The sequence below is a fragment of the Xiphias gladius genome, chromosome 24 (genome assembly GCF_016859285.1).
Source record: "Xiphias gladius isolate SHS-SW01 ecotype Sanya breed wild chromosome 24, ASM1685928v1, whole genome shotgun sequence".
NCBI classification, from domain to species: Eukaryota; Metazoa; Chordata; class Actinopteri; order Istiophoriformes; family Xiphiidae; genus Xiphias; species Xiphias gladius.
Genome location: NC_053423.1, coordinates 21,326,533 through 21,339,613, shown reverse-complemented (window position 1 = coordinate 21,339,613; position 13,081 = coordinate 21,326,533). Strand labels below are relative to the sequence as shown.

Sequence of the window (13,081 nt, the reverse complement as noted above, 5' to 3'; positions counted from 1 at the left end):
CCCCATACACCATCCTCTTGCCGTAACAACTCACACTTGTAATGTGAGTAGATAGAGATAAAAAGCACAGAGTTTCTTTTTGCCTTACATAACAATATCTGGCGCATATCCTGCACTCTGAACGAGGTCCAACTAGCGGCGGCGGTTTCGGGGCAGCCATGTTCCTCTTGGATTTCACAGAGGAGAGGCAGGTCTCGCTGCACAACTCCTTCATGGTTCCTGAATCATCCACCGGAGCCAGGATGATGTTGTGAGGCCGCATTATCACCCTGAGAAAACAAGGATGAATGAGATCAAGGTGAGATTCACATTCAGCAGAATAACTGTCAGTTGCATAACTGTCAGTTGCACCCCCCCCCTAAAAAAAAAAGATGAGTTAAGAGCTCCAAAAGTGAAAACTGGAAAACTAGCCACTGTACGTTCGTCTCCTGAATTTAAGGGCAGTGGTTGCACTACTTGACTACACAATACTAGTCTACAAAGAGGGTAACCAAAAACTGCCTTTTTGCTGGTGTTGAACGGTTCCTTAACAGAATTTTAGGCTTCTAACTAATGATTGTTTTCATTGACCATGAATCCGAATTTACATTCAATAATCATCTGATCTATTAAATTCCATAAAATACTTAAAAATGCCAATCGCAATTTCTTACAGCTCAAGGTGGTGTCATCAAATTGCTTGTTTTGTCAGAGCAACACAACCCAAAAACAAAAATTTTGACTTTATAATAACATAAGTCAATGAAGCACCAGTTAAGAGGCTGGAACTAGGGAATGTTTGTTTCGTTTTTGCTTGAAAAATAACTTAAACAATGAATCAATCATGAATGTAGAGCAAGATTATTTACGGTTGATAATCAATTTATCAACTAGTCGTCAAATCGACTACAAAAATTGGGATGTGACTGTTTAAATTTTGGATTGATTCACACATGATTTTGTAAGTCTCTCTGTCTCTTTCATACAAATGCACATGTCCACTAAAACTAAAATAAATCAGGCATCAGGCATAGAAAAGCCTGAGGTAAAATATCCTGGACTTACTGAAAGCAGTTGTAGCAGTTTTTCGTGACTACTTTGATGTTGGGATGCCTTTCAGCGAGGCAAGAGGCGGAGCAAAAAACCTCTAATGAGCTCTTCGGCTGGTAGAGTGTCTGTCCTCTCGGCAGCTTCTTTCCACAGTTGCAACAGACAACGCATGAGTCTGCAATGATGAGTGTTGTTGTGATGTCCGATTCAGCAGCTTGAGAGGCATTATTTTCGTTAACGGTGGAGTCCGAACCGACCTTTGCATCTTCCTGCGGGGTGATGCACAGTTATGGTACAGGGATTAGATGAGTTAGGAATGAATCAGACAAACTCTTTCCTGCTGTGCCTCAACCAAGTCAACACACAGGATAAAGCTTTATTTAAAATATAAGAAAAAGGCTGCATATAAACAAATACTTTGTCTGCTTTATGTAGCACTTGTGTGTTGCAGATTTAGCTCATGTCTCGCATACTTTTACTGCTGCTCCATGTTTTGATTGTTTGCCTTTTTTCCTCTTTTTCGACCGGGCTGAGCCTTTCTTTCCTGAAGGGAGAAATCAGAAACATGTGATTAGGTTTACTGCAAATACAGGTACTGTACATTCACTTTAACGCCCCTTATTTACCATTATAAGCAGTACATTAACATAATTGTAATAATAAATGTTTACACACTATAATGTAGTCGTAAGCAGCTGTGATGTAATACTAAAGTGTTCATTACTGTGGAGTATTTGTAAACATGTATAACTTCAATGAGGATATAATTTATATTATTACAAAGGTGTTTTATTATATCATCATTCATTATCTGTTTATATACCAGCCTCCACCAATGGATGCCCAGAGGATAAGTTATAGTTGTTAGCAAATACATTAATGAAAACTTAGATAAGTGCTTGCAACTACATAACAGTGTTTAAAAATGATCTACTAAATGTTTATATACTGTTTATAAATGCTAAATACAGGGCATTCAAATAAAGTTGTACAAGCCAAAAGGAAACAGTGCTGTAGCCAGCCCTCAGGTTTAATCATCCTTCCAACACAGCAAATAAAAGCATCTGCACAAATTATAACCAATGAGCAAGCTTTTTGCATTTCTAATTTTCACGCAGTCCTCGGGGCTTTTAAGTCACGACAGAGGGAGCCAAGTAAAGGCACCTACAGACTGTGTGATAACTACAATCTCACTCACACTCCAAGATGGGTCTAATAAAAGGGTTCGCAATCTGCGTCAGACTGCTGCACACCATCTATTTTAAGGTATGTCAGATGGTGTGATGAAAGCCTGTAAATAGAAGGGGAAAAAAAAAAAAAACTTTGCTCCATTCTTTAGCCATTCCAGTGTGCCTTCTTTGAGTAACTGCAAGGACAAGCAAACTCTATTAAATCATTTGAGATGCCCCTGTATGAGTCTGTATAAACTCATACATGGGCATGTATGAATGTATGTAGAAGTCTGAGGTAAATATGTTTACTAGCAGTTACTTTATCCCGCAAGTGTATTCTATACCCTTTCATGTCATATTACAATTGGTTCATTTGTGGACGTGGGTCTTGGCAGCAATCGCGTTGTGAGAATTTCGTCCTAAATTTCTGCCACCGTCAAAGTTTTGACACAGGCTGTCTTTGGTCGCTGAAGCTCTAAAATGGCCGTCAGTGGACGTGTCTAACAGTGAGATCTAGGACCACAAATAACCCCCCCCCCTTTTTTTGCTTCTATTGTCAGTCGGTCACACCACACCATTCACACGTCAAGAGACACAAAAGCAATACTCACTGTAGCACCTAAACACAAATCAAAACCACCATTTCAATCCACCCTCCTACCTCCTCTCGCCCCCTAAAAAACCAACCGAGCAACCAACCAAAAAAACAAGGCGACAATCAGATTCTTCCTATACAAAAAAGGGGGGAAAAAAATGCATAAAAACCGAGATAGTAGTTTGTTACATAAAGAGTGCAATCCCTTAAAAGAAAGAAATAAAAACAATGTACCTTAGAACAAAAATCTGCCTAAAAATTCAGCTTTCCCTCCACAATTGGATAAATCTGCAAGTCCACATAACTGGGCCCAAATGCCGTCATAAAGGACCACCGTTTTTGAGAGACTACCCAAGATTTCCCCGCATTATTCTCACAACTGTCAACATGTGTCTGGGACAGCCCAAAATTACATAGTAATAATGGTTGGGCACACATAAGGGGGCTCAGCAATTAAAAAAAAAAAAAAAAAAAAAAAAAGCAGGGTCATCCAGCAGTGCACTGCGTTAGCCAAACAAATTCGGGCAAGTGCACATTCCTGGTGTGTTAACATATGTGAGTGTCGTGATTCTACTGTTTACTTCACACATGTGGAGACAGAAGATAAAATAGCTGTCGCCATTAGAACTTTCAGGAACAGGGAGATAATTTCTGATAGTATCCTAAACCACTGTGTAGTGTTTTACAGTCTGATAAGCCTGAAATCCCCCAGAAGTATTACTTAGTCTGACAAAAAAAAAGACAAAAAAAAAAAAAAGGTTTTCTGACAAACTCTTTGTCCACTACCTTGAAGCTTGTATATAATTGCAGGCCGTAGCTTGTAAGACGTCACACAGGTGCGAGTGCAGAAGAGCTCCACCGTGCCCTCGCTGCTTTTGTAGTCAACCATGTCCGACATCGGTCGAGAAGTGTGGCACATGGTGCACTGATGGGGTGCTTTGATTTTCTGCAGAAAAACAAAAACAAGAAAGCTGCTTTTATTCATCGAGCAGGCATCTCAGTGTCTTGCTGCGTGATAGTTTGATATCATGTTTGACTACTGATGTTAGACACAAGTTAAGTTGTGGTGTACACTGTTGCTGCAATGTCACGATCAGAGTTGATGCTGCTGCAATGAATGGCTTTAAATGCACGAAATGGCTGGGGCTGTTTTTCAATGCTTTGGGCTAAAACCTTTATTTCCAATGAAGGGAAATTGTCATACTTGAGCAAACAAGGGTATTTTAAAACTGTACTGTTCGCACAAACAGTAGAGTCAGAAAGAAATACGTTTTCTGCACCGAGACAGGACCAACATCTTTGGGATTAACTGGAACATCATCTGAAAGCCAGGTCTTTTCGCCCCAACATCAGTCTCATTACTGCTGCTGTGGCTGAATGGGAGCAAATCCATGCAGCCAGGCTCTAGAAGTCCACATTTTGTCCATATAGTGCAAGTCAGCCTTTTTTTTACCCATTTCTTCTAAACTGCCTAATTTGAATATTTTAATGTAGTTTATTCTTCAATGATATGGGCGCTGGTGGTGTTCTGGTTATTTTTAACATACTATACACTATATTGTGTTAGTTTTAGAGCTGAAAAAATTAATCAATTAGTTGATCAACAGAAAGTTAATTGTCAACTACTTTGATGATCTAATAATCATTTTAGTCATTTACTGGGTAAAAATGTTAAATATTCTCCTGTTACAGTTTCTCAAATGTGAGAATTTGCTGCTATTCTTTGGTTTCTATCAGTGTAAATTTTAATTTTGGCGGAAAAAAAAGCGAGCTATCTGAAGACATCACCTTAGGCTGGGGCAGCTTGTAATGAACATTTTTCGCAATATCCAGACATTTTATAAACTAAACGATACATTCTAGAAATAACTGAAAGATTCATCTGTCTGAAAATGGTTGTTAGCTGCAGACCTACCCCTTTTAAGTTTGCATATAATAAGCATGAGGATAGCGATGTATTTTTGTTGTTGTCAACAAATTCCATTTAAAGACCAAAACCAATGAAGAATTAATACTTATAAGAACCCTGTGTGGCCAAGGCCTAAGATAGCTTACTTCCTTGTGTCAAAGATCTCCATTTTTGTCCAAAACAAAAAAAACAGACAAACAAACAAAAAAACAAAAACAAAAAAAACCACACACATCAATGAACAATACCACTGCACTGGATGACATGTTCTTTCATTACATCCAATACAGCCAGTGTAGTTTGTTTTGAGGCAGCCCCACAGACTAATAGTGGTATCCATCTTTCCATTTCAGGGACGTTTCTGTGGCAGGCAGACGCCACAGCTCACGCTTGAGGAAACATTTCCGTGGCATTGCCCTGAAAGGCAAACATTACATTTTTTTATGTGCTGCATCTATAACTGGATTTGTGGCCGTATACAACCAAGAAGGGTCAGGCAAACCAAACAAATTATCTTAACACTTATCTACAGTATTATGCAATGTACATAAGTTACGGAGACCTCATGTTATACACAGTCCAGGTCACTGATTTGGAGGAACCATCACACTGGTTTTGCAGTTGAGTAAATCCTGTGCACCTACCACTTACATTACCGGCAGCTATTTAACAGATAACCCAATTCTTTTCCACCCTTCAGGGGGTCATTGGTTTCAGTTCATTACAGTAAGCTATCAAAACCAACTCACAGAGAATTGAAAGTTGCTCAACACAGCTAATGCATTATAATGAAACAAACGCCTGCATTTTTTTTTTTTATTAATGACTTAATTTTGCAGTCTTAATAAGTACATTTCAGAGGGTCCCAGAGTGGTCAGCTCCTGACACAGTTTTGTCTGGAGTGCTCAGTCGGAGTCTCAGCTGAGCTCGCTGTGACTGCATCTGTAGCACTGGCATTGCTATCTGTGTTTTCCAAGAGAGAGATGTATAGGGAAGTGTCACATATTTTATATTCATGTATCATCTACATCTACAGCCTTGAATTACCACAGAGTTGAATTAAAATCTCTGACAGAGGTCCGCATGCAGTTTTGGTCACTCACTATATGCAGATGTTAGCACTTAGTGATGCTTGTGTGATGCTGACGATGCGTTATAAACGCAGACGTGTGTGTTGTTGTTTTTTTTTAAGGCAAAGCACTAAATTTTAAGGTGAGTCCATCACCTGATCATTTTATTTTGAAAGTTTAGAGAATGCTGCAAAATATTTTTCTTTAGTTTATAGTTTAGTTTATATTGTGATCACTTGTTGTAAAATTGCGTTTTGTCAAATTGCTTCCATTTTTGTTCATGTTTTGTTCATGTATAAATCATTTTTTCATATTTAATACATGATAATTATTGTCTTTAATAATTAATTGATTGTTCAGTGGATTAAGTGTACGAACGTAGCGATAACTGCCCATCATTTTTTCCTGAAGTTCAAATTAACCTATTCTAATTGATTGTTTTGTCTGACCAACAGTTAAAAACAAGATGGTGAGTTTATGGTCATGGAAAACTTGAAAATGTTCATGTTTGAGAGGCTGGAGTAAATCAATTTTTTGGCATTTTTGCTTAAAAAAATGGACTCAAAAATTAATCAAAATTAAACCAAAATTAATCATCAAAATCGATGCTGATTCATTTTTTTTTTTTTTTTTTTTTCTGTCCACCAAATAACTGGTAAATCAATTAAGCATGTCAGCTCTGGAGTACTGGTTGGTTTCAGGTTCCCTTAAAACGGCATGTACAGTGGGGGTTAAGAGGGGCCCAATGACAAGGTTTGGCCCCAGCGCCCCCTGGTAGACTAATCCGGCCGTGGTAGCATGTCATACATTTGTGTAGTAAGCCTTCGCGTTAATTCCCAACATATCGATACCCTCCGGCTGCTCAGGCGCACCTCCCTCTGAGCTGATCTACCGTTACCTGTTGCTGGGACAGAGATGTTGTCGGTACAGTTTCTGGTTCTGGCTCCGTCCACGGGAACAGTGATGGGACAGCACCTCGCTTCAACGCTGCGTAATAGTACCGCTGCCCTCCTATGTAGTCCCGGTGCCTGAAGTGATCACTGCACACACGCAGGCCGTGAATCCTGGTCATCGGCACGGTTGTAACTTTTGGGTCGAAACGAGGGTTCCCGATGGCCTCCAGCCATTCACCGCACAGCGCCGGATTGGAGGGGAAAACGTGAAATTTCTGTTGGGTGGACAGCCTCGACGTGCGGACATTTCCACAGCCGGGCACCGAGCACTTCATCTTCCCACGCCGACCCGGCAGAAGTCGCGAAAAAACGGCGAGGAGACGGCGATTTTTTTCCGCCGCGCAGACTATGTAAACACCACCGCCACCGCCACACAGGGAGGCACGCTCACCGACCGTCGCTGCGGTCCGTTGCTCGTCTACTCCTGCAATTACGGTACAGGTGCTGCAAGCAGCCAAAAAGCGCCACACATGGCTCAAATAAAAAAGAATAAAGACATATCCCACAGCATGTACGTCCGATCATCGACAGAGGGAGTTTGTCAGGTTCAAGCAGGGAAGGACAAAACAATCACCTGCTGTCTCCAGCTCCAGAAATATTTACCTGCCGCATATGTTGTTGAACAGAAGACGATACGTCGCCAAAAGAGCGAGTAATTTTCTAAACGTTGTACCTGCAGATTAGCAAAAAAAAAAAAAATCCCAGTGGATTTCAGCGTGTCGGTTGTAACGCTTTTCACCGGGAACACGGGGCCTTTCTAGGCAGCGAGTTAGTCTCATGGGCCTCACACGGGGCAGGTGTTTAAAGGGGAATTTACAACAGCTCCACAAAGGAAAACCTACTACATGTGATTTAAAGTTACCTTATTGTACAATACCTGCTCAGACTACATACATGGAAAATACTGTATGTATTCATTCTGCTTTCCCCTCTGGGGGAAAAAAAAAACCCATACAGTGAGAATAAAATTGTATGCCAAAGTCTGGGCGCCCCCGGAAAATTATATATTTTGTTGATTTTTTTCGTGAAAAGATGAAAATAAAATCCTGCAGCAAATAGATTTGCCTGTCTCCTAATGAGAATGTACCACTACCTTTAATTTCATGAACCTAAAAAGACCGAAAAAGTAACTGTGGCATATGCAAAACTTTGGACACCCTTAAACTTGTAAAACACTCAGAGCTCTATTAAGCCGTTAGGCCTTAACTGACTGCTTAGGTCTCCTTAGGCAGATCAAGAATTGTCGTTAGGAATCGTCGGCTGATGATAAATTCTCTGTCTCTTCCAACACTAAAACAAAGATGGGCTCCCCTCGGAAGCTGTCTGAGGATCTGAACATGAAGCTTATCATTGCCTACAAAGCAGGAGAGGCTATAAAAAGATATAGTGCTAGTGCATAGTACTTCTATTTCTGCTTTTTGGCTGTTCTCAGTGCCTGTACCATAATTGCACGAATAGACACACCACTGAACAGCAGCTGGGCTGACCGCAGACTCCTTGGTACCATAAATACTCACTAGCACACCCAAATGTGCATTAATCTGTGGCTGAAAATAGTCTCTAACAAATGCACTTCTAAATCCTGCCTCAGTAACTGCTATTGTTTGAGTGAGCTAAAAAAAAATACACTGACCCACTTCTGGCTGGCTGAATATAGCACATTGTTGCTGTTTGGTTTTTTTTTTTATATGGAATTTGTTGACCATAACAAAAATATAGGTAACCCCAGCTTTATCATTCCAGCCGTTTTGTTATTATTCTTATTATTATCATCATGACATATTTATTATTATTTAATCTACTTTTTATACACATTACCAGTTTTCCTGTAGAATTAAACAATGAACTAAAGTGGAACAAAACTAAATATGACCTAAATGTGGTTTGGCAGACTGTTCATTTTTCCAATGAGTCTACCTGGTCTGCAGCTGTAACCACCGTGTTTACCAAGCGGTTTTATGCACACAGCACATCGACGATGATGTTAGTATTTGAGTAATACTACATTTCCCCCCATATTTTCTAGTACATATCATGTATATACCCTGATTTGCTCTAGGTTCGGGCATATGTGATGATTTTGGACCTGTACTATGCACTGTTTTAGTGGTGAATGTACTGTGTCATTGAACCAAAACCTTTGTAATCTGTGATTTTGATATTTCTGCACCTTTTTGAATTGTTGCAGACATTCATCACTGCAGATGGTTTTTGTGTCCTCCTCCAGCTTCAGCATGAGCGGTTTGTTGTGGCAGGGGGAGCTGCAGTTCTCACAGACGGGCACGTTGTCCCTGCGGAAACCTTCCAAGCAGGAGTCGCTGCAGAATTTGTGGACGGCTTCTTTAAGGGTCAACTCACACGTGGTCTGTAGAAGACAATGATAAAGCATCAGTGAATACGACAGAGACTTTATAGCTAAAATGAACAGTTTTTTTTGGTTTTGAAGTTTAAGAGAAATTGGATTTGTGTTTGCTTACGGCGCAGGATTTGTTGCACATACTGCAGAGCGACTGTGGTGTTTGGGTGGACACACTGCTGGACTTGAAAGAGGACAGGCAGGTCAGGCTGCAGAAGTCCTTCATAGTTCCTTTAATGTCCACTACAGCCATGATGAGGTCCAGAGGCTGCGTTATCGCCCTGACAGAACCAGGAGGGGAGATGATAAACAGTTTTTTACATCGGCCTTTAACATGTTGATACAATGTTAAAGGTTAATGTTAAAGGATATGATGAGATACAATCAGGGTAACGAAGAGGTTGAAAGGCTTGCATGTATAGCTAGTTGAATTACTATGAAGCATGTGTTTTCTTTCTACAGTATATCAAACTTTGATATCCATTTGAAGCTGCACTAATTGCTACGGGCCAAATGACTATGTGTAATGTGATACTGGTCACTCAGTTCACTCCGAATATTACGAAAATATACCTTTAGAAACTTGAAATGTAAGTGTCAATAAGAAATCCTTCCCAGTGAATGTCTGCATTTCCTGTTGTCAAAGGTGGCAGCCTCCGGGAGTTACAGTAACAAGAGAGTTTTTAAGCCTCGACCAGTTCATTTTCCTACCATAATGAAATAACTCGAAACCAGTGGCTACCTGGAACTTAGGAAAAACACATTCAAAAACTGAAACCACTACATCGTGCTTTATACTACAGAGGCTACTTCGAGAAAGAACACTGGTCTAGCCTTTTGAGAAGAGGTGATGTTTTTCACAGACTAACTTGTGACAGTGATGACAGGTCTTGGTGCCTGGTTTGTTGATGGGGAACATTTCAAATAGGCAGCTTTTGGAGCAGAAGACATCCGCGAATCCCTTCTTCTGGTAGGCAGTTTGTCCCTTCGTCATGCTCGTTTTGCAGTGGCAGCATGTCATGTGTATGGCCTGACAGGGAACAGAATAGATACAGATGTTAATCTTGTTTTGTTGGGCAAGATTTATATAAATAAATGCAAATAAACTAAATCTATAGTAAGAATTCTGACATTTAAATAAAACTGCATTAAGTTACTACAAAATACAAAAAGCAAGAACATTTAATGTCTGTGAAACTTTTTTTCAATGTTTGAACTAAACTGTATAAATCATTGTTTTTAATCCTTGCATTTAGTAGATTAATAATGGTGCACACTTTCCCTTAAGATGGCATGAAGTCAGCACAGATTTTATCATAAAATTTACTTTACAGTGACAAGTGTAATTTTTTTTTCAATTTATATATTAAAAAAAATCATACCTACATTTTTTGAGGCTGAATACTTTTATGAATACTTCATTCACTACTCAGGAGAGGTGCATTTCCCCACCTTTTCATAGCTAGGCTTGTTTTTGGCATCTGTAGATGTGTAAGACGTTTCACACTGGTTGCTGTCGTCCGGGATGGGCTGATCTTTCACCCGCTGCTTGTTACACACAGATGGTAAATGGAAAATGTGGTCACCCGCCAGCAAATTCTCCTAGGACATATAAACAAGAAAACAAAACAAAAACGTCACATGAAAAAACTGTAATGCTGCGATCTCATTTTAAGGACTACATTATAAGTTAAAATAGAAAATTAAGTCTTGTTTTAAAACCTTTTATATTCTTGTCCATTGTCATTTCTAGCTGTGTACAGCCTAAAGAAAAAAAAAAAACTATGACAAGAACTAAGCATGATCGTGTCAACTGTTGTATAGTAGCACAGAGATGTACAGTAGTTTCAAAAACCAAGAATATAATTAAAGCTTTAATTTATACTTTGACCCAGTTTTTAATTATGAGATAAAACAGCAAGAAATTGAATACTTACAATGTCCAGTTTGTGGATTAATATCTTCACTTCTTTCAACCCAGTCACTGCAGCTAACAATTTTTTCTCCTTCTCTATAAAAAATGTAAAAACATGTTTTTGTTATACAAAAATTGGATGGACTGCCATGAAATCATGGACATTCATGGTCCACAGAGGATGAACGCTACTGACTTTTCCTCTAGCGCCACCATGAGATTGATGTTTTGGTTTTGAGTGAAACATCTTGGCAACTATTGGATGGTTTGTCATGAAATTTACTTCAGATGATCAAGGTCCCATGAGGATAGATTCTCTCATGACTTTGCTGGTCCCCCAACTTTTCCTCTAGCGCTATCAATAGGTTTAAGTTTAAACTTCCTCACTGAAATAGATGACATCTAATAGACATTCCTGTTTATCATATGATGTGTTCTAATGACTTTGCTGATCCCCCAACTTTTCCTCTAGTGCTATCAATAGGTTTAAGTTTAAACTTCCTCACTGAAATAGATGACATCTAATAGACATTCCTGTTTATCATATGATGTGTTCTAATGACTTTGGGGATCCCCTCACTTTTCCTCTAGCACCACCATTTTACCTGAGTTTAAGGCGGCAGAGGAAGTACTGCTATCCACATCCATCCAGTCAGTTTGTTTCCCTCCTTTCTCTTGATCTTTTTTCTCCAAATGGTTCTCTGTATCGATGCTCATGGTCTCTTCAAGGTCTGTGTCAGTGGTGTCCTTGTTAGGTGAGCTCTCTTTCTTCCTACTATCACTGATGCACATGTCCTGCTTTGTAGTTTCTTTGACATCTGTCACCACAGGCATTGCTGCTAATCCCTTTGAGTCGCCATCTCCATGATTTTCCATATTTCTGACGTACTCATCGGTGTCTATGTCCACATCAAACTGCATATTCATGTCCTCATCATTATCACTAAAACAAGTGTTTTTTGCATCCTCATTACTATGAGATGGTGTTTCTTCAGGTGTTTTGACAGCACACTTCACGGGCATGTCCTCTGACTTGTCATTGTTCTCAATGTTCGCCTCATAATTTTTTTCATTATTCTGCTCAAAGTCCTCATTTTCACTCTCCTTCCTTCTGCGCAGGCCACATTTGCTTGAGGAAGAAACTCTTTTTTTATTTGGTGAAAAGGAGCCTTTTGAGGAGGAAAGACCAAGAGGAGACAGGGACAGGTATGTGAGAAGAGTAACATAGTCAACACTTTTCTTGATCACTATTTATTTTTTATCTATCACTTCATTTCCATTCTGCTGGAGAAGTCAAAAATTTCCTCTCTATATGTTCCTACTGGTTTTCTTTTAAATCCATAGATATTATAGATGTTATAGAGTTTGAGACGTTACAATCAAATCTCTCAGACAAAGTCCCTTCACTCAAATAATAACCTAACTGCCAATGATTTTGTGGCCCTCTGACAAATTCCTTGTTAGTTAAAAAAGTTCATAAAGTTCACACTTTATCTGTTGCTGAATCAAACACACACACATTATGGAAGGCCACAAATTGAGCTTTGTATTAGAATACCTTGCTTGGATTTAAATTTGAGCGTTCACAACTTATTCGAAAAAGACATGCATCTGACTGAAATTATAAATATTGAGTTCATAGTATAGTTTTCCATTTATTTTGCTTCTTACTGTCACACATGAGATTTGTTTTGATATCTGAAGACTGCTCACAAAGGTGTTCCAGCTTTCGTAAAACAAAGACATGTTCTAACACAAAAAAGCCCAATTTGTTTCTCATCAACACCTGGACTGCCCATTCTAGAAATCTTTAATGAGTTACATGTACACTCAACTACTGTCATTAAAGAGAAATATGTTGTGTGACAAGCTACTTTTAGTAATGTTTTAAGTTGTACTTGTTAGTGATGACTAATAGGCTAAATCTATGACATGTCTTAGCATTACCTTTGGATGTGACGGCCTTATCCTGAGCGGCGTTGGCCCTGTATTTTACATCTGAAAAGAAAAAGAAAAATGTTCTTTTGTAGCCTTAACAGTTAAAGCTGCAGTAATGGTATTTGTTTGGCCACTCGGGGGCAG

At 39.3% G+C, this 13,081-nt stretch overlaps 1 protein-coding gene across 1 annotated transcript in view; it reads right to left on the bottom strand.

Annotated features, from left to right (window-relative positions):
- LOC120786776 overlaps nucleotides 1–13,081 on the bottom strand; it is a 47,293-nt gene that overhangs the window by 20,757 nt on the left and 13,455 nt on the right. Inside the window, 11 exon segments of the mRNA XM_040122421.1 lie at nucleotides 89–269; nucleotides 1,045–1,298; nucleotides 1,503–1,573; nucleotides 3,583–3,742; nucleotides 8,899–9,093; nucleotides 9,206–9,365; nucleotides 9,954–10,114; nucleotides 10,537–10,686; nucleotides 11,022–11,095; nucleotides 11,605–12,168; nucleotides 12,947–12,997. Coding sequence (XP_039978355.1) covers nucleotides 89–269; nucleotides 1,045–1,298; nucleotides 1,503–1,573; nucleotides 3,583–3,742; nucleotides 8,899–9,093; nucleotides 9,206–9,365; nucleotides 9,954–10,114; nucleotides 10,537–10,686; nucleotides 11,022–11,095; nucleotides 11,605–12,168; nucleotides 12,947–12,997 — 2,021 coding nt within the window.